Consider the following 21,874-nt stretch of genomic DNA (forward strand, 5'->3'; position numbering starts at 1 on the left):
CTTCCTGCATGTGGAGGGAGTTTGATTCGGACGGGAGAGTCTTAGTAACATCTTAGTAACAAGGCAGGGCAGAGGGATGCCATCTTTAAAAGTTTTTCTGTCAGGCCTTGTAGGTACACAAATGTCTTAGGCCTCGTACACACGATCAGTTTTGCTGACAGGAAAAGTGTGACGTGAGTTTTTTTTGTCAGGAAAACCGACCGTGTGTATGCTCCATCACACTTTTTCTGTCAGTTTTCCTGGCAAGAAAAGATTGAGAGCAGGATCTCAATTTTCGTGACAGGAAAAATACCTATCACGAATCCGGTTCGTCTGCAATTACGACGCGCAAAAAAAACGTGCATGCTCAGGATCAAGCAGAAGAGCCGAACTGCCTATTGAACGTCATTGATCTCGGCTCGTCGTACGTGTTGTACGTCACCGCGTTCTTGATGTTCGAAACCAAGATTTGAGTGACCGTGTGTATGCAAGACAATTTTGAGACGTTTTCCCGCTGAAAAAAACCCACGCTTTTCCTGTCGGAAAAACTGATCGTGTGTACAGGGCAGAAACAACTATAACAAGGGTATTATCCAACTGCACTTGTTTTTATTTACAGTCACGCCTTACTTGCATAGGCAGATTTTAGGCAAAGGTGAACTAACCCTTTAAAAAACACATGGCATCACCTCTGGAAGCCTGTACAGCACTGACACTGACCCACAAAGGAAAACAACAATTTTTCCAGTGTGGGCCGATGTTTCTAAATTAAATTTAAATAAAGTTTAGTAAGTTTGATAGAAATCGTGTGAGGTGAGTGGAAGGGTGACAATCCCATGGGGCCACATCTTTATTTTGTGGTCCTAATATTATATGTGCTTTCCCTTCCAAAGAGCCTAGAGCACATTGATCAGCCCTGACTATCCGATCCCAGAACACACAGGTGTCATTTCTACAGTAGAGACTTCTGGAGGTGTGAGTATTCCCATATCTGTTACAGAGCTAGTTACTGCTGCTGAACTGAGTCTCAGGTTCACTCAATGAATTGCCTGCCTAATGTGCACCGCATTCCTGTGCAATTCACATGCTATTCTGTGCAGTGCGATTTGAGCCCATTCAGAGCGGTGCGATTGAGCCCATTCATATTGAATGGGCTCAAATCGCACCAAAGTAGTGCATGCACTACTTTTAGAAATGCACTGTGTTTACGGCCTGCGTTTGGGGTGTTGTTAACATTCCACTGACACCCACTGCTGATTGCAAGGGCAGTGCGCTTTGGAAGCGGTGTGGGAAACGTGCACGGATCACAGATTTCTCGCACTGCACTCTAATGTGAACCTGGGCTAAGAACTGCGCTGTTGTTATAGACTTCTATGTCCAGCAACATGTTTATGCTTTTACATCCTGTTTGCAATAAAATAATTTGATCCTTTCCATGAAAACAAATGGTGAAATGTCACTTTTAGCATCTGAAAATGGCCCCAAATATGAAATGTTCAGTATTTCCTGGATATCTGCAGTACATCAATATGTTCTCCTCACATATCCATGATAGGATGCATATGTGCTTATTTTTCCAGCTGTTTATGTTTACATATCCTGTACGCCTCTTGCACACGATACTCCTGTTTGAGCATCTACTTTTTCAGACGTTGTTTTTTCTATGTATTTACGCACATTTTCATGCACAATTATTCTTGTGTTCTTGTTCTGCAGTATTAGTTGGTCATTTGCGCACATTTGTTTCGCAATCGCACGTAAATCTGTGCATTTGCGCACGAGGCATAAATTACTGGCCAGATGCTGATTTTTCATTTTTTTTTTTTTTATACTGAAGAATGCACGGCCCATGTTGAGGGCATGCGGCCTGGTACGGCTCGGAAGGGAGGGCGCTCCCTCGTCCCTACCCCAAGTCGCAGGGCAAAGTCGGATCCATAGTAGTACGACTGTTGTGTCGCACCAGTGTGAACCCAGCCTCAGGACTCCTTTAGGCCTTGTTCACAGGGGCAGACTACAGCGCACATCCCATGGGGATGCAGAGGTGTTCCGTGCACTCTCTTTCATGTCAAATGGGACGCAGCAGTTGCACAGACACAGACGTTGCTCCCAATTTGTAAATGGTACTAATGTTGCAACAAATTAATGCCGCCATCAGTGATAAGGAAATTTGCCTTAGCCAAAGCTACGCATTTTGTTTTTTGTCTACAGGTGTCCCTTAACTGAATAGGCAAGTGTTTGGTAAAGGTGAACTAACCCCCTACCTGTAGGTTAAATGAATATCTCCTAAATGTGCATATTTTTTGAGATATTCTAGTGAGCAGCAGCCGGTGACGTCACCAGCGCATTCGCTCTGAAGAAACAGCATAACCGCACCATTCCTTCAGAGCTCTGTGCCACGACCGTAACTCCCACATACATGCACAGGAGTGACGCCATCGCAGCCCGGACATTCAATCAGCCGCAGCCCGCAAACCCGGATTGAAGACTGGGTCAGATGGAAGCCTCTGTAGCGGAGACAGTGCACTGCTGGAGGGCTTTGTTTCAAGGTGCATACTAGCACATTATGCCTTTTCCTTACATGGAGTTTTTTTCCCAATGTTTACTACCGCTTTAAAGCTGAGGCGTTTTTTAGCGCTAGAAATATCCTCTCAATAATGCCTGAAAACCACCTCCCATTCATTTTAATGTGACTTTTCACACTGGGACGTTCTGAAAAGCCCTGCAAGCAGCATCTTTGCGGCGGTTTGGGAGCGCTGTATACAGCGCTCCCAAAACACTCTGCCCATTGAAATGAATGGGTATCGCTTCCAAAGCACCTGAAAATCGATTCGGAGGTGCTGCAACAAGGGCACTTTTAACCCCTTCTTTGGCCGCTGGGGGGTTAAAGGTGTCCTGCTAGTGGCCGAAAAGGCGCAGCTAAAACGAGCGGTGCTTTAGCACTAATGCTCATCGGCCCTAGTGTGAAAGTAGACTAAAACAAGTAAATATGATTTACTTTCCCATCTACAGTATTTACTAATGCTAGCAGCATAAGGATTACAATTAGTCATTGTCGATGAGACAGCGAAGTTCCACTTTAGCCCCAGTTCACACTTCCGTGACTTGTCATGCAACTTGAGAGTTCAAAGTCGCATGACAAATTGTGCCCCATTAATTGCAATGAACAATTCTAATCAGTGCGACTGAAAAATTCCACTTTTAGCCAAGGTTCACACAAGCCGTGCGTGTTCAGTTGAACTCGCATGATTTCACTCCTGCTTGTCAGTCCTGATTTTGTCCGTGATCTGTTCAGTTTCTGCACAGATGTCAATGTAAATCGGGGGCCAAAATTGCTAAAAATTTGTACTACAAACTACTTTTTGAAATCGGTGCGGCGCCACAGATGCAAATCGCCTGTCAAAACGCACCAGTGTGTACCAGGGCTTAGTGCGACTTCAATGCGACTTGCATTGACTTCTGTTAACCACTTGAGCCCCGGGCCATTGTCAAATGACGGCTTCACGGTGGCTCTGAAAATCCAACAGGACGTCATATGACGTCCTGGATTCCTCCGGCCACTGGGGCGCGTCGTCGAAATGCCGATGCGCGTGCCTGGCGGTCGCGATGTCCGCCAGGTACCCGCAATCGGTAATGACAGAGCAGGGACGTGGAGCTCTGTGTGTAAACACGGAGCTCCACGTCCTGTCAGGGGAGAGAGGAGACCGATCTGTGTCCCTTGTACATAGGGACACAGCATCGGTCACCTCCCCCAGTCACCCCCCTCCCCCCACAGTTAGAACACAATACAGGTACACATTTAACCCCTTCCTCACCCCCTAGTGTTAACCCCTTCAATGGCAGTCACATTTATACAGTAATTAGTGCACATTTATAGCACTGATCGCTGTATAAATGTGAATGGCGCCAAAAATGTGTCAAAAGTGTCCGATGTGTCCGCCATAATGTCGCAGTCCCAATAAAAAAAAATCGCAGATCGCCGCCATTACTAGTAAAAAATAATAATAATAATAATTCTGTCCCATATTTTGTAAGCGCTTATTGTGATTTTTTTTTTTTTACCAAAAATATGTAGAAGAATACATATCGACCTAAACTGAGAAAAAAATGGGCTATTTATTATAGCAACAAGTAAAAAATACTGAATTTTTTTTCAAAATTGTTGCTTTTTTTGTTTATAGCGCAAAAAATAAAAACCGCAGAGGTGATCAAATACCACCAAAAGAAAGCTCTATTTGTGGGCGTCAATTTTGTTTGGGAGCCACGTCGCATGACCGCGCAATTGTCAGTTACAGCGACGCAGTGCCGGAAGCTGAAATTTCACCTGGGCAGGAGGGGGGGTATATGTGCCCAGTAAGCAAGTGGTTAAAGAAGTTGTATGCAAGCCGCGATGAAGTCGCGCAGGGATGTCGGATTTGAAGTGGGGGCAGTGTGAACCCAGGCTAAAGGTCAAATTTTGTCACAGAATTGTCTCAAAGATGCTACAGAAAATTGACATGTGCAACATAATCAACAATTTACTCCTATTAGTCTTATTTACTATACTTCCACTTTCCCTATCACTGATGGCGGCTTGAATTTTTTGCAACATTAGTACTATACAATACATGTCAAATGTTGTGTGTGTGTATATATATATATATATATATATATATATATATATATATATATATATATATATATACATATAAAATTTCTAATAAAAGTGTACTGTCTCCAAATGAAGCAATAATCGACAAGAGGTTAAATAAATCAGCCGGCCTTATGAATTGGCCCTCATGCAGGTTGGACACCAGAAACACTGATTGCTGCACCTGCTCAGAGAGGAGCAGCCTTAAAACCTGGCCTCATCCTGAGAAGGGGTGCAAATGAGTTTGGGAAGACAATAGGTTTGTCAATACAGCAGAACTTGATTCAAACATCCCCTTCTGCCAGATATTAGAGAGAACCAAACATGTTACTCACCAATGCATACAATTATACTGATTCTCAACAAATCTGATGGTAATCTAAGCCGCAGATGAAGGTTGCCAGCCATGTAGCAGAACTGATCTAAGTATTGGGAGAGATTTTTCTATTCTTTTCAGCTGTAATAGCAGATCTATAATGCTTATAGCTGTGTTTATGTGTGGCAGAGATCTCCTCTGTGAGCTCATGTATGATGTCTCCTGTTCCCACCAACAGTGCCCGCTTCGCCATGGCCTCTGAGGTGCTGGCAGGATCTGAGGAACCCCAGCAATCGGCCCACAGGGAAAGCATGGAGACAGATGTGCGCAAACTCCCGGCGGCGAAGGTAATGGGTACTTGGGAGGGGGGGGAAGTAGTGTGATCTGGCTGTACAAACCTTTATGGAACTATGTGTAAATGCATGTAGTACATGAAAAGTCCCTTCAAGGACCATTTTTCTACTGAACTGGTATTTTTTTTTTTCCCTGTTATAAAAACTTCTTGTTAAATTTGATAATTATTTTTTTTTCTTTTTTTAATGTTAAAAGTATAACTAAAGGCAACACCTGTCAGGTGTGACTGTGTATCTGTACGTTCGTCTGTGTTCCTGTTAGGCCCCTTTCACACTGATTCACCATGGTTTCCCCATGTGGGTTACCTGTGCTTCGACATAGACTTCCTAAGATTGGAAGGTTTTGGTGTTCTCTGAAAACAAACCAAAAGTCCTGCAGCCACTGATTTAGCCCTGGTTCACACTGGGTACGATTTGAGATGCGATTTGACATGTCAAATCGCATCTCAAATCGGCAGCAAAGTTTCGGCAATGGCACTGTCCTAATCAGTGCGACGCCGCATCTGCGATTTCAAAAAGTAGTTCCTGTACTACTTTTTGCGATTTCGGGCCGCGATTTACATTAAATTGCGGCCGAAATCGCGGCAAAATCGCAGCCGCGAAATCGCGGTAAAATCGCGCATTTTACCCCGATTTTGAATTCGCAGCAGTGTGAACCTAGGCTCAGAAATACAGAATTCTGACACGGGCGATTACAACTTTCAGAAATAGGCCAGCTTGATTTTTTTTTTCATAAGCCCAGGTTCACACTGGGCTTCAGGCATGAAGCTGTGCGAGTTCAGCTGAACTCATACGATTTCAGTCCCGATTTCGGCCGCGATTTCAAAAACATCTGTGCAAGTTTCTGCATAATGTCAATGTAAATCGCAGCCCGAAATAGCAAAAAGTAGCTTGGACATGTGTGTTTTGAATTGCAATTCGAACACGTTTTTAGTTCTTCAGAAATTCGGATGTATCCAAATTACAATAGTAACAAATTTAATATAGATAGAAATCTTGCGAGCTACCAAGCTAGGTTACAACTACCATCAGGTGTAGTGTTACATTTTTTTTTTTTTTTTTTTTTTTTATGTGGATAGAGGACCAATAAACAGCAGCTTGGTATTAATCACACTCCCGTAATCTGTGGACAAAGTATATACTTGGAGCCCAGAGGTGGTTCAGCTGCTTTTGTAGACCAAACTTGATTGTGCAGTCACACACCTTGAGGTGAGCACAGTCACACGAGGGGGGGGGAGCATGTGTGTGAAGTCACTATTATTAACTGAATCATCATCACAAGAGTCCCCTTATGAGACATAGATATATATATATATATATATCTATCTCTATCCCTGCAGCATCAGTGTGTTTTTTTTTCTTTTCTGTCTAGCAGAGAAGGACGTGGCTCCCTTTTGGGCCCAGCGCCCTGAAGAAATTGTTTTATTTTATTTGAGATTGAGATTCTTCTATCAACTGCTGGCTGGGTGACAGGCTGGATATATAGATCCTTGTAGTCTCTTCAGTGCGGCCATCGAGCGTGAGCACACCTTAGCTAAGCGATGGGTCTGCCACAACATACCCCATGACTCCTGGGGTTGCCAGTGGGCTTTTTGCTCCAGGGTCCACACATGACTGGGCTGTTGTGTTGTCTCACTAACAGCGGACTGGGCCGACAGCTACTCCAATGCGGTTGTATGCCTGTCAGGAATGTGCCAGAAGGTCCTTGCATGGATGGGTAAGTACAGTCCCTCCTGCCTCGGGGGGTCGGAACGGCTAGGCATTCCTGGGGTTAGGGGGTTCCCCTATCCTCCCTTTCCCTGCTCTGTCACATTTCCCTCTGCTGCTATACACACTGCTACCTGGGCGGTCCTGTGGGGGGCTCCATTGCCCACTGGGGGTCTGTGGGGTGTCTGAGCCATTTTTTTTTTTTTTTTCTTCTGTGGGGATGTGCTTTGCCTCAGGGAAGCCCCATTCGCCTTCTCATCCGCATCGCGGCCTTTCGCTGCCATTTTGCCAGCGCCATTTTTTTACATGCCTGCTGATTACAATGGAATTTCCCATTGGTGGCCATTTTGTCGTGGCCGCATTTTCTTGTGGTAACGCCCTGTTACCTTTGAGGCATCTGGTGGCCATTTTGTGTGGGTTTTGGCCTTTAGTGCTGGCTTTCTAAACGGCATGCAGCACGACTCTCCTCACGGAGCTTTACCTCAAAGCGCCCCCTCCCCGCCATCTCCTGGGGAATGCTCTGACTCAGACCCAGGCCTGGCTGCAGCGCAGTACTCCGGTTCTGGGGTGCCAGAGGATAAGGACCAGGACCTTCCTTGTGAGGAAGACCCCCTCGCCTGGGTTAGTGCAGGACAGGGCACTTGTTAGTTATCAGTGCTGTGAGGGACTCCCTTAAGCTGGATGGTGCAGCTGAGGCATCCACAGAGGGCTCAGTCTTTTTTGGGTCGCACAAGTCGGACCGCTCTGTTAAGGTTTTTCCTTATGTGTCCTTCTTTGACAAGTTTATTGATAAGGAATGGGAAAAGCCGCAGAAGTCTTTTGTGGTCCCTCAGCACCTGGTGGTTCATTGCCCTTTTGAAGACAGCCTTTTGAAAAAACGGGCTTCTCCTCCGGTGGTTGACCCCCCCACCGGTTGCTCGGTTAAACAAGGTAACCACTCTCCCTATAGAAGGGACCCCTGCTTTCAAGGACCATACTGACAGGAGGTCCAAGGCGGTGACCCGCTTCATGCTAGGGTCTGCATTGTGGCATATTTTGGCTGCAACCTTGGTGTCTGACACTCACTGAATAGGCAAAGGTTTTGCACCAGACTGTGGAGGAGCATCAGCGCCCTCCTGAGTATGTTAGACTGGGCGACCAGTTGGTCCAGGGCCTTGTATATGTCTGTGATGCCACCATGGATGCAGCCCCCTTGATATCCAGAGCCTCTGTTTCTGTGGTGGTGTTGCGCCACCTGATTTGGCTGAAATGCTGGTCTGCTGACCAAGCATCCAAAAAAGCCCTGGCAGATTTACCCTTCAAAGGTGGGAGACTTTTTGGTACCTCGCTGGACAACATTATTAAGGATGTCACTGGAGGTAAGAGCACGCTCCTCCCTCAGTCCACCAAGGGGAAGGAACGTCGCCGTAAGCCGGGTCCTTCTTTTTCCACGCAGAAGCGGTATTTTCGTTAGTCAGGGCCTGCGGGTAGACCCTCCCAGGCTGACAAAGGATCAGCTGGGGGACAGAAATGACCCTGGGTGCATAAGCCGGCAGCCAAACCCGCCACCGCGTGAAGTTTTTTGCCCCGCCCGACTCATGGGTGGGGGACGCTTCGCAGGTTCACAGCTCGGTGGACCTTCCTGCTATCCGACCAGTGGGTCTGCGAGGTGTACTCTTCGGGGTACAAGATATAATCTGTTCGGCGGACAGGAAAGAAACTCTTTTCCTCAAATCTCGCTCTCCTTCCGGCTCGTCGGTCTGCCCTATTGGGGGTAGTGCAAGAGTTGCGGAGTAATTTTACCGGTTCCGCAGGATGAAAGGTTTCAGGGATTTTATTCAAATCTGGGGTCCAAAGAAGGATGGGGTCTGTCCAATCTTGGACCTCAAAGCCCTAAATGCCTTTTGTGAGAGTACGGAAGTTCTGCATGGAATTTATTCGCTCGGTGGTGGCTGTGCTCCATCCGGGGAACTTTCTGCCGTCCTTGGACATCAAGGACGCATACTTGCCTGTCCCAATTTTTGCAGGACACCAGAGGTTTCTGCACTTTGCAATCGGCGAAGACCACTATCCGTTTGTGGCTCTTCCCTTTGGCCTAGCGTCAGCACCAAGAGTTTTTACCAAGGTGCTTGCACCGATTTCTAGCTTTGCTGAGACAGCGAGGCATTGCCATCGAAGGTTACTTAGACAATCTTCTGAGAGCAGCTTCTGGCTCAGAATTAGAGGTAGATGTATCTATTGCCAGCCAGACCCTCCGAGAATTCGGATGGGTGTTGAACATCCAGAAGTCAGACTCAGTGTTTGGAAAACCTGGGGTTGATTCTGTACTCCACGGAGGCGAGCGTCTTCCTTCATTTGGAAAAATTTCAGAATCTTCAGTCTGCGGTGAAGCTGTTGGCATTCCGCAAATGGTCGTCTCTCCGTTTTTTGCATGCGAGTCCTGGGTCTGATGGTAGCCTCCTTCGAGGCAGTACTGTATGCCCAGTTCCACACTTGAGTGTTGCAGAGGGAGATCCTGTCCAAATGGAACGAATCTCCGTTGTCTCTGGATCGCCAGATTCAGGTTGGTCACCTAGTCAGTCTCTCTGAATTGGTGGCTTCGGTCAGGGAAGTCGTTTCTTCCCTTCCAGTGGACAGTGATTACGACGGACGCCAGCCGGGTTGAGGGGGTGCCTGGGGGGGTACAGTCGGCCCAGGGTCGCTGGACTTTACAGGAATCCTGTCTACCGATCAATGTCCTGGAACTTCGGGCAATCAGTGGTCGAGGAGGTTGGAGGTTGCAAGGTCGCCCAATCAGGATTCAGTCGAACAACGCCACGGCGGTGACTTATGTCAACCATCGGGGGGAACTCTGAGATCAGCTGCAACGTCTGAGGAGGTCGCTCACATCCTAAGATGGGCAGGAAGAAGCGTGCCGGCTCTGTCGCCTGTCTACATTCCGGGCGTAGAAAACTGGCAGGCAGACTACTTGAGTCGCCAGATGCTGGACCAGGGGGAATGGTCATTGAATTCGAAGGTGTTTCAACTCCTTTGCAGCAGGTGGGGCACACCGGACGTGCATCTCCTGGCCTCTCGTTTAAACCGCAAGGTGTGGAGGTTCGTGGCCAGGTCCAGAGATCCCTGGGCAGACGCGTTGATGGCCCTGTGTGGTCAGTATCAGCTAATTTATGCCTTTCCCCCATTGAAGTTGCTCCCTCGGCTGCTCCGCAGAGTGGAGGCCGAAGGGATCCCGGTGATTTTAATCACTCCGGATTGGCCCCTGCGTCCTTGGTACGCCGATCCCGTGCGCCTGACGGCTGCCACTGCGAAAGGACTTTCTGTCTCAAGGTCCCATACTTCAGCTTGCTTTACAGTCACTGGCTTTAACGGCATGGCTATTGAAAGCCAGGTGCTGAGGGACCAAGGTCTTTCGGACTCGGTTATCTCAGCCATGCTAAGGGCATGGAAATCTTCTTCCAGGATTGGAAGACCATTGCACCTGGAAGGCCTACATCTCTGCAAAGAAATGGGGTGGCTTCCACGGACATATTCGGTTTCCAGGGTCCTGCTGTTTTTACAGCGTGGAGTAGATCAGAAACTTGCCTCAAGCACCATTAAGGGGCAGATATATCAGCCTTGGCTGTGATCTTTCAGTGGCCTTTGGCAGCCCATTCTCTGGTGGGTACCTTTTGTGCAGGGGGTTTGTCATGTACTTTCACCTATTAAACCACCTCTTCATCCATGGGATTTGAATCTGGTGCTCTCGGTTCTTCAGGAACCTCCCTTTGAAAACCTCAGAGATTCCTCTCTTGACACTATCTCAGAAGGTGGCCTTTTTAGTGGCCATTACATCTGTCGGACGTGTTTCTGAATTGGCGGCCTTGTCTTGCAAGACGCCATACTTGGTCCTCCATAAGGATAAGGCGGTGTTTCGCCCGCAACCTTCCTTACTTCCGAAGGTGGTTTCGACCTTCAACTTTAACGAGGACATTGTACTTCCGTCCTTGTGTCCTCGAGAGGTTACGCTACATACTTTTAGACGTTGTACGTGCTTTGGGGGTGTACCCGTCTGCTATGGCTCCGTTTCGGAGGTCTGACTCACTTTTTGTGTTGGTATCTGGTCCACAAAAGGTGGATCAGGCAGACCGTCATACAGTCCTATGCTCTAAAGGGGCCGGCGCCCCCCCTTTCCGGTTACTGCACATTCAACCTGGGAAATTGGTGCTTCCTGGGCTTTCCGACATCAAGTGTCTGTCTCACAGGTGTGTAAGGCAGCGACTTGGTCGTCCATTCACACTTTTTCCAAATTTTACAAGGTTGATGTGAGTGCATCTTCAGATGCTTCCTTCTGCCGCAAGGTTTTGCAGGTGGCTGTTTAGAAGTTGCACCTCCTCCGTTGAGGAGCTCTGCTTGTTTTGTGGTAAAGTTGTTTTTGTTTTTTGTTTTTTACTGATACTGTTCCCACCCCTCCCTTTTTTTTTTTTTTTTTTTTTTTTTTTTTTACACTGCTTGGGGACGTACCATATGTAAAGACTTGTGAAGGCTGTGTCCGTCCATGAACGATAAGAGAAAATTGTTTTTTTTTTTTTTTGTTTTTTTTTGTACTCATCGTAAAATCCTTTTCTCTGTCGTCCATGGATTGACAGCACCCACCCCTCCTTTTTAGGTTTGTAGTGCTTGTTATGAACTGAGGCTGCATGCTGCAGGGAGGAGGGTTATGTATTTAAATATCTAACATGTTCTGCCTAGTCCTCTCTTATGAACAGAAACATAACCCATATTTCAAGACTTGTGAAGGCTGTGTCCATGGACGACAGAGAAAAGGATTTATTACTGTATTTGCTGGCGTATAAGACTACCTTTTACACTTAAAAAAAATGGCCAAAAGGCAGGGGTCGTCTTATACGCCGGGTCAACTGCTCGGATGCCTGCTGGATGTGTGGTAATACTGTATGTAGCTTCGGCTATATACATTATATACCACTTAGCCAATCCCAGTGAGTGATGTATTCAAATGAATACAGAGCCTGCTCGGATTGGAGTAGCAACCTCTGCCAATCCGAGCAGGCTACATACAGTAGCCTGCTTGGATTGGCTTTGAGAGTCAGAGAGGAGTGGGCTGATTATTTTACAGCCTCTGCCAATCCAAGCAGGCTTTGTATTCATTAATAGAATACATCGCTCGCAGTGATTGGCCCCAGCTCCAGCAAGAAGGAAGAAGAATATGGCTCCAGAAGGAAGAAATATGAAGTGTGGGAAGCCTCGGAAAGGGGGTCGTCTTATACGGTGAGTACAGGCAAAAAATCGTAAAAAAAATGTAAAATTAGGGGGTCGTCTTATACACCCGGTCGCCTTATACACCGGAAAATACGGTAATTTATTTTCCTTCTTAAGGGCCACATGATAAACTGGGACTGTTAAAGAGGGCTAAACTTGCTTCTACCCAGTAATAATTTAGGACCTGGGAACCTGTTTTAAGTGTGTAAACATAAAGAAAATGAACACTTGAAACTAAGAATAATAGGTACAACTACTTATGAAATGGGTCTTTTTGGGCAGTCGGAGCAGTAAAAATGGGGAAGTTTTTACCAACACTCTAACCCCCTCTTCAGCAGCTCGCATAACTGTAAAATAGCCCCAGATGCGGATGTTAACCACTTAAGGACCTTGGCTGTTTTTTAGATTTGGCGTTTACAAGACTAAAACTTTTTTTTTTTTTTTGCTAGAAAATTACTTAAAACCCCCAAACATTATATATTTTTTTTTCCCAACACCCTAGAGAATAAAATAGCGGTCATTGCAATACTTTTTGTCACACCGTATTTGCGCAGCGGTCTTACAAGCGCACTTTTTTTGGAAAAAATTTACTTTTTTGAATAAAAAAAATAAGACCACAGTAAAGTTAGCCCAATTTTTTTTATATCTTGTGAAAGATAATGTTACGCCAAGTAAAATAATACCCAACATGTCACGCTTCAAAATTGAGCCCGCTCGTGGAATGGCGTCAAACTTTTACCCTTAAAAATCTCCATAGGCAACGTTTAAATAGTTCTATAGGTTGCATCTTTTGAGCTACAGAGGAGGTCTAGGGCTAGAAATATTTTTCTTGCTCTAACGATCACGGTGATACCTCGCTTGTGTGGTTTGAACGCGGTTTTAATATGCGGGCGCTACTCACGTAAACGTTCGCTTTTGCGCGCAAGCTCGTCAGGACTGGGCGCTTTAAAAAAAATTTTTTTTTTGTTTTCTTATTTTTTTTTACACTGAAAAAAAAAATGGATCAATTTTATTCCTATTACAAGAATTGTAAACATCCCTTGTAATGGCAGCATGACAGGTCCTCTTAAATATGAGATCTGGGGTCAAAAAGACCTAAGACCTCAGATCTCATATTTAGACTTGAATGCAAAAAAAAAATAAAAAAAATTGTCATTTGAGAAAATAACAACAAGAAAATATTGCTTTAAGAAGCATGGGTGGAAGTGACGTTTTGACGTCACTTCCGTCCTGCTATGCTATGGGGACGGGTGGGGGCCATATTGCCCTCACTCGCATCCACAGCAAGCAGGAGAGAGGACCCGATCGCCCCCGCCGCTGCCGACGGCTTCGGTAAGCGGCGGAGGGAGTGGGAGAGCGGCGGGAGGGGGGGCCCTCTCCCGCCGCCGATAACGGTGATCTTGCAGCGAACCTGCCGCGGAGACCACCGTTATCGTTAACAGGACCGCTCAAGGAAAAGATGGATATCTCGGCTGTGGCAGCAGCTGCTGCCGTTACCGAGATATCCATCTTTAAAAACAGGACGTATATAGTCGGGTCCTTTAGTGGTTAAAGCGGTTGTATAGTGATTTATTTATTATTTTTTTTACCTAGAGGTAAGCCTATGAGGCTTACCTCTAGGTAAAAAAAAAAATCTAACCCGTAAAGTTGCAATGAGCCACTGAATGCAGTGGCGCATGCGCACAGGGGATTCTCGGCTTAAGGCCCGGCAGACGCCGGGCCGGAAAGAAGTCTCCCGTGCGCATGCGCTGCAGCCGCGATACCCAAAAGGCCCAACATGTCATCTCCCTCGGCGTGGACCAGGTAAGTTACCAACGCCTCGTTCTAAGATAAGTATTTCATAATGAGTTAGTATGCGGTGCATACTAACTCATTATGCCTTTTGCTTTACAGGGTTAAAAAAAAAAAATTCAGCAGGTGTACAACCGCTTTAACATGCTGAAGCCACGATGGTTTGCTTCCAGACTGTGGCATTTTTAACTTGGGGTACAGAGTTTTAGATATGGCACTGCTTGTCAAACTTGCCTATTGAGTTCAGTGAGGATCCTATCATGCTCTGCGGGCCTGCTCACAGTGGAGGCATCGCAGGCTGGTCAGAGACCAACAAAGGCCTGTATGTGGCCCTGGGGCCACAATTTACTCAAGTTTAAAATGCCTAGTCTATAAAACTATTCAACACTGATAATTTTAATGCCAATATTCTCATGAAAATGTACAAATTTGTGGCACCAAATATGCCATTAAATGCTCAGTTCCATAGTGGTATACACTTAAATGTGCTCCTATCTCTTGGCCTGAACTGCTGCTTCAATGGTTTGTGATTCAAGTAGAGTATTTGTGCTACCAGACCACTCCTTATGGTGTAATGTTGTACAAACCACTATATTAACTGATTTAGAACTTTCTCATACATGCAAGAAAAAGTGTACAGTTTGGATCATTCAAAAAGTAACTTTTTATTCCATTTAAAGCAGCAAGCCCCTGATAACACCAGGAAAAGTGACCTTTCGGCACTGTGCATTACCCCTCCTCCTGAACTACTGGGAGAGGTTTTGAAGGAACACTATGACTACCTACCAAACCAGTCCTCCATCAACAGGATGAAGAGACACTCATCAGGACACTACCTGTGTATAGAGAATTTTCAGGATATTCTGGAAAGGAGACATGCAGCCAATGCCAAGGAAAGGGAGCGGGTGAGCAGTCCTTCAACCACCCTGAATGAATGAGTATATCTTGTGTGACCACCAGTGGCGGCCCGTCCATAGTGGGCGCAGGGGCGCCGCCCCCCCAAAGCTACTCATCAACAAAAAAAAAATGAAAAAAAAAATGACTTTTTTTTTTTTTAACATGTCCCTTTAAGTGTGTGTGTGGGGGGGCGGAGCGCCGGCCACCGAGGTGCTGTGGGAAGCATGATGTCATCGAAATCGTGAGATTGGGCAAGCAAATCTATCGGCTGGCTTTTATACTGCCCACGGAGCGCAAAGCTCCGCGCTCGCACAACCACTCTGTGCTGGATGTGTCCTGTTGGTGGTTAGTGATTGGCTGGTCTATAGGACTTAGGGCGGTGCTTTTATCGGACCAGCCAATCACTTCCGGTTTTCTCAGTGACTCATCCTTGCTAGTGTGAACATGAGAGGATTTTTCGGCCGGTGATCGGGACATCTCACTGAGCTGCTAGCAGGTAATTAGGCAGAGAACTCTTGTGTTGTGCTCACAGAACGTGCAGCAGCAGTGTACTGTGTATAGTGGATCTGGGAGGTAGAAGGAGGGGGAGTGCAGTGAAGGGCTGAGAAGCTTTTAGCACATTTCCTGGGGACAGTAATCTGGATGGGGCTGCTAGTGTTATTACACATCTCCAGTATGTGTAACACGAGGGTTCCCCCCAGCTCTGCAACCTCCTAGAGTCATGCAGCTCATGCTGTGTATAGGTCTGTATCTCTCTATCTATTCTATCTCTCTATCTATCTATTCTATCTCTCTATCTATCTATTCTATCTCTCTATCTATCTATTCTATCTCTCTATCTATCTATTCTATCTCTCTATCTATCTATTCTATCTCTCTATCTATCTATTCTATCTATCTCTCTATCTATTCTATCTATTCTATCTATCTCTCTATCTATTCTATCGATCTCTCTCTATATCTATTCTATCTATCTCTCTCTATATCTATTCTATCTCTATATCTATTCTATCTATTCTATCTCTCTATCTATCTATTCTATCTCTCTATCTATCTATTCTATCTATTCTATCTATCTATTCTATCTATCTCTCTATCTATTCTATCTATCTCTCTATCTATTCTATCGATCTCTCTATCTATTCTATCGATCTCTCTATCTATCTATTCTATCTCTATATCTATTCTATCTATTCTATCTATTCTATCTCTCTATCTATTCTATTCTATCTCTCTCTATATCTATTCTATCTATCTCTCTCTATATCTATTCTATCTATCTCTCTCTATATCTATTCTATCTCTATATCTATTCTATCTATTCTATCTCTCTATCTATCTATTCTATCTATTCTATCTATCTATTCTATCTATCTCTCTATCTATTCTATCTATCTCTCTATCTATTCTATCGATCTCTCTATCTATTCTATCGATCTCTCTATCTATTCTATCGATCTCTCTATCTATCTATTCTATCTCTATATCTATTCTATCTATTCTATCTATTCTATCTCTCTATCTATCTATTCTATCTCTCTATCTATCTATTCTATCTATCTCTCTATCTATTCTATCGATCTCTCTCTATATCTATTCTATCTATCTCTCTCTATATCTATTCTATCTATCTCTCTCTATATCTATTCTATCTATCTCTCTCTATATCTATTCTATCTCTATATCTATTCTATCTATTCTATCTCTCTATCTATCTATTCTATCTCTCTATCTATTCTATCTCTCTATCTATCTATTCTATCTATTCTATCTATCGATCTCTCTATCTATTCTATCGATCTCTCTATCTATTCTATCGATCTCTCTCTATATCTATTCTATCTATCTCTCTCTATATCTATTCTATCTCTATATCTATTCTATCTATTCTATCTCTCTATCTATCTATTCTATCTCTCTATCTATTCTATCTCTCTATCTATCTATTCTATCTATTCTATCTATCGATCTCTCTATCTATTCTATCGATCTCTCTATCTATTCTATCGATCTCTCTATCTATCTATTCTATCTCTCTATCTATTCTATCTCTCTCTATATCTATTCTATCTATCTCTCTCTATATCTATTCTATCTATCTCTCTCTATATCTATTCTATCTATCTCTCTCTATATCTATTCTATCTATCTCTCTCTATATCTATTCTATCTATTCTATCTCTATATCTATTCTATCTATTCTATCTCTCTGTCTGTCTGTCTGTAAGCCCAATCACGGGTGAGTGACGTTGGGGGGGGGGGGGGGGGGGTTGGGATTTTGTTTGCGCCCCCCTAAAAAAATGGAGCACCAGCCGCCACTGGTGACCACAAATGCCCCTCTAGACAATGCTATGTAAGAGCGCCAGACAGAAGTTTGCCTTTTTTTTTTTTTTTTTTTCTTCCTTCCTTTTTACCCAAGTTTAGTCAAAATGTTTTTTACATTTCTACACCCAATCGCCACCTTCTGGTGCTACAGGATTTAATAGAGCTGAGGGAGTGCCGACTAAGCCCATTCTTTTCATACCACTTCCTATACTCATAGAAGCTGTTTTTTTGATTCTGTGAATGAAAGATTTGCCTCCTCCATTCATAGATTTTTATTTATTTTTTGCTCCCTTTGCCTTTTCAGGATAGCAACTTGGAGAGGTCGCAGCTCCAACTCTTCACATGAAACACTGCGTGACATAGCCCCTTTAAATCCATCATTCCGTTTAGTGTTTCCTCCGCCATTGTGGAAGCACTGCTGAGGGGCTGCGCTCTCTCCAAGGAGAGGGTTTTGTCAGTACCTTTTTAGTTTGGATCATCAGCCAAGCTCTGCCCTCCCCCCCCCCCCCCCCCCCCCGCATGAGAGGGGGGTTTCTCCGGTGCTCGCTTCCTTTGCCGCTCAGGAGTAGGAGTCTGCCGGATTTTGCCTGCTTCTTGCGCTCGGGGGTGCTCAGTTTGGGCGTGCATGCCAGGTCTCTCAGCTCTGAGTCCCGGATGGTGTGTGATGGGGGGGCGGAACTTCTGGTGGGGCGTATCAGCGAGTGGTTCTGGCTGCTGGAACCAGGGCTGTGGAGTCGGTAGATAAATGTTTTGACTCCTAAATGTTTCAAAAATCTAAATTTAGTAGGAGTCGGTGCATTGTTTGACTCCGACTCCAGGTACCCAAAATTTCCTCCGACTCCACAGCCCTGGCTGGAACGCAGAATGAAGGGATGCCTAGTGATACAGCACTGATCGTCTGTACCCTCTCATCGGAAGCAGCGATCATGTGACTTGTCACAGTAAGTGACCCCCCCCTCTAACAGAATAATTTCCTAGGACACACTTAACTCTTTCAGCAACCCCTACTGGTTCACCCCTTCACTGCCAGTCACATTTACACAGTAATCAGTACATATTTATGTACAACCATGGCCACCTAGGGCCTGAGAGGACTTTTCACCTGGTGAGGGACCGGTTCTACTGGCCCTGCATGCGAAAGGAAGACTCTGCCTCCCCAAGCTGCCCCAATGGGCCATTTTCAGAGCCAAGGGCCAATGAAGCTGGTGTGCATTGACCTTCTGTGCTTGGAGCCTGAGCAGACAAGGGAATATCCAGGTAGTGACTGACCACTTCACTCTGTATGCCCAGGCATTTCCGATGAGAGACTGACAAACATCCGTGGTGGAGAAGTTCTCTGTGCACTATAACCTGCCCCAACGTATCCACTCGGCTCGAGAGAGATTTCAGGAGCCTAATCAAGCAACTTTTAGACCTGTTGGGCATTAAGAAGTCCAGAACCACCCCGTACCATCCTCAAGGGGATCCCCTGCCAGAGAGGTTCAACACGAACCCTCCTAGATATGCTTGGGACTCTGACTTCAGAACAAAAGCAGCACTGGAGCAAGTATATAGCTATTGTACATGCCTATAACCGCACCGCAAATGATGGCACAGGATACTCTCTCTATCATTCATTCATCACGGGAGGCCAGGCTGCCAGTAGACTTGGCTTTTGGCATGTCCTTAGACCATACATCAGCAACCTCCCACAGGTTATTATGTGGATTGCCTACGGGAAAGATTAAAGACTGCCTATGACTAGGCCCAAGCCACTTCGGATGCCCGAGGACAGAGGAACAATATAAATTTTTACCTTGGGGTAAGCGTGCAGGACTTGCAACCAGGTGACAGAGTGCTGCTGCAGAATCTCGGTGTCCCTGGAAAGCATGAGTTGGCTGACCACTGGAAATCGCAGCCGTATGTCTTTTGCAAGCGGCTGCCAGGACTCCCAGTGTATCAAATCCAGCCAGAGGGGAGCACAGGCCCGTTGAAGACTTGGCACCGCAACCATCTATTGCCTCTATTAGAAGCAGTTTGTTTGCCACCACAGCCGGATTCACAGTCCACACCCACACCCTCTCAGATCCCGACCAGTGACTAGATCTCAGTCTGTACCCCTTGCTGTAGACGATGAGGACAGAAAAGATGAAGATTTGAATAAACTGGTTGAGGCCATCTCAAATGCCAGAATTTGTGCCTCAGAATAAGTCTCTAGAAGATCGGTAAGACTCTCTAAATCTTCCCTGCCGGCAGCAGTCCGAGGATTCTCTTTCCTTTTGAAGAAGCTGAGGCTGATATGCAGGAAGGAGAAAAAGCTGTGACGGAAGCTGAGACCAGCGTGCCTGTAACTCCAGAGCCTAAAGAACCGAGAGAGCTATTCGCCCACCTAAGAGACTGACTTTTGACACTCTGAGTGAAAGCTCTGAGGAAGCTGTTTTTCACTTCAAAATGGACTCTTGAAGCACCTGGTTCCTCAACCACAGATTTGGTGTAGGACTACCTCAACTCGCCCCCTGGCACATCTATGCAGGTCACCCCAGTATCACTGGTTTGTAGACATAACAACCTCCCTTCCACTGAAAATTTGGTGGGAAGTTTTTCTGTCAAGACCTGAGCTGTTTGAGCTCCTCTTGTACAAATAAACTGTTTTCTTTCTTGTGTGAATTAACCTACATTCTCCACGTGTAACTGTAAAGCATGTAATGGGTCACAGACTTGTTGCCTGCTTTTTGGAGGACCAAACGTTCTTTGGTGGGGGGAAAGTGTTTAGCGACTGTCTGCAGCTACGAGGAGCTTCTCCAGACCCCCTCATCCTTCTTTATTGTGACTTTACTGCATGTACATAGGCTTTCCAACCTGAAAGAGCTGCATATCCGTTCCTGAAAATAGGGTTTTCATCCACCTCCCTCCTACGTTTGTTTGTGTGTGTGTGTGTGTGTGTGTGTGTGGATAGATAGATAGAATTTATTATATAGTTTGACAAATTTGCTTGGAGTCTAGGAGCCAGCTAAAAAAGTTAGGAGCCAGAAAGCGCTCCCCGTCCCGAGAAGCTCAAGCGCAGAAGCGAACACCCCTGGACCCCTTTGCATTTTACAGCACCCTGGACCCCCCTCTCAGTGAAAACCCCCCCAGGTGCAAACACCCCCCCTCCCCATTCAGTACCTCAGATCAGCGCAGCAATGGTCACGGCACATGGACAGAAGGTCCCCTCCCCCTCTGTACACACAATCAGAGAGGAGGGAGGGAGGAGGGGATGGATGGTGCCGCGGTGTCGCCCCGCAACCCCCCCTTCTCTTGTACCGCGGCGCTCAGCACTGTCATCGCTACAGTCACGGGGGGGGGGCTGGCCTGACACCCTCCAGTGTGGCGGCCCGGCCCCCAAATAGTAAGCCTTTGCAGGGGGAGGGGTAATGCGAGCCACACCTGACCCAGTCGGCAGACCCGGGACCCGGCGCCATGATGATCCCATTCTCTCCCTGGTCGCGCGGACTCTTGGCTCAGTCTCGGCAGCCGCTGTCATAGCTGAGCTGAGAGTGAAGCCGCCCCCCTCTCCTCCTGCATGCACAGCACTGTGTAGACATAACGAAGGAGGGGAGGCGGCTTCACTCTCTGCTCAGCTATGAAAGCCACTGCAGAGACTGATCAGAGCCACGACCACGTAGAGGACAGAATGTGATGGTTGCGCCGGGTCCCGGGTGTGCCGACTGGCTCGGGTGCAGCTCGCAATACCCTCCGCAAAGCCACTACCTCGGACTCTACAGGTACAGGACGTGACCGATCCGTGCTGCCGCTGCCTAAACCCGCGGCACTGTCTTCAGTCGCCGGAGGGGCGCCGCCGGCCTGACACCCCCCCAGTGGGTGTCACCCGGGGGCAGCCCGCCCCCCGCTCGCTCCAGTCCCCTAGGAAGCAAGAGCCGCGGCCTCAATTAGCGGCCATCGCGGGTGGGGGGGCGTCCGACGCGCACAGGATACCCAGGGCGCCAGGTCGATAATTCTAGGCGCAACAGCGACCTGGCGCCTGGAATTTGTTGAACTGTGTGTGTGTGTGTAATTGTAATATATATATATATATATATATATATATATATATATATATATATATATATATATATATATATATATATATATATATATATATATATTAGTGCTGTCAAGCGATTAAAATTTCTAATCGCGATTAATCGCATTAATATCATAGTTAACTCACGATTAATCGCGCGATTAAGGAGGTTCACCCTTTAAAACATTTTTTTTTTGTTTTCTTATTCATTTTATTGTTTTTTATAATATTAAATTGTGGTTTTTTTTACATTTTGATCACTTTTATTGCTGTCACAAGGAATGTAAACATCCCTTGTGACAGCAATAGGTGGTGACAGGTACTCTTTATGGAGGGATCGGGGGCTAAAAGACCTCCGAGCCCTCGTTTGCACTTCAAAGTATTCAGATCGCCGAAAACGGCGATTCTGAATACTGTGTACTTTTTTAAATCCGGCGCCATTGGCAGCCGAGAAACCCGGAAGTGACGTCATGACGCCGCTTCCGTGGTTTCAATGCGGAGACTGAATCAAAGCCGTTTACGGCTTAGTGTCAGTCTCCGCCAGAACACAGAACGCGGCGGATGGAGGATCGGGTCTCCCGGTGGGACGGGAGGCTCGGTCA

At 46.1% G+C, this 21,874-nt stretch overlaps 1 protein-coding gene across 6 annotated transcripts in view; it reads left to right on the top strand.

Annotated features, from left to right (window-relative positions):
* Window positions 1-890: 890 nt before the first annotated feature.
* Window positions 891-21,874, top strand: part of FIGLA (folliculogenesis specific bHLH transcription factor) — a 44,597-nt gene continuing 23,613 nt past the window's right edge. Inside the window, exons 1-3 of one of the 6 annotated variants that reach the window (XM_040345854.1) lie at window positions 891-954; window positions 5,161-5,269; window positions 14,689-14,913. In XM_040345854.1, the coding sequence (XP_040201788.1) occupies window positions 5,174-5,269; window positions 14,689-14,913 (321 nt within the window). In that variant the 5' untranslated portion in view covers window positions 891-954; window positions 5,161-5,173. The other 5 variants (XM_040345852.1, XM_040345853.1, XM_040345851.1 and 2 more) reach the window with 5 other exon arrangements.

Source organism: Rana temporaria, chromosome 3 (genome assembly GCF_905171775.1).
Source record: "Rana temporaria chromosome 3, aRanTem1.1, whole genome shotgun sequence".
NCBI classification, from domain to species: domain Eukaryota; kingdom Metazoa; phylum Chordata; class Amphibia; order Anura; family Ranidae; genus Rana; species Rana temporaria.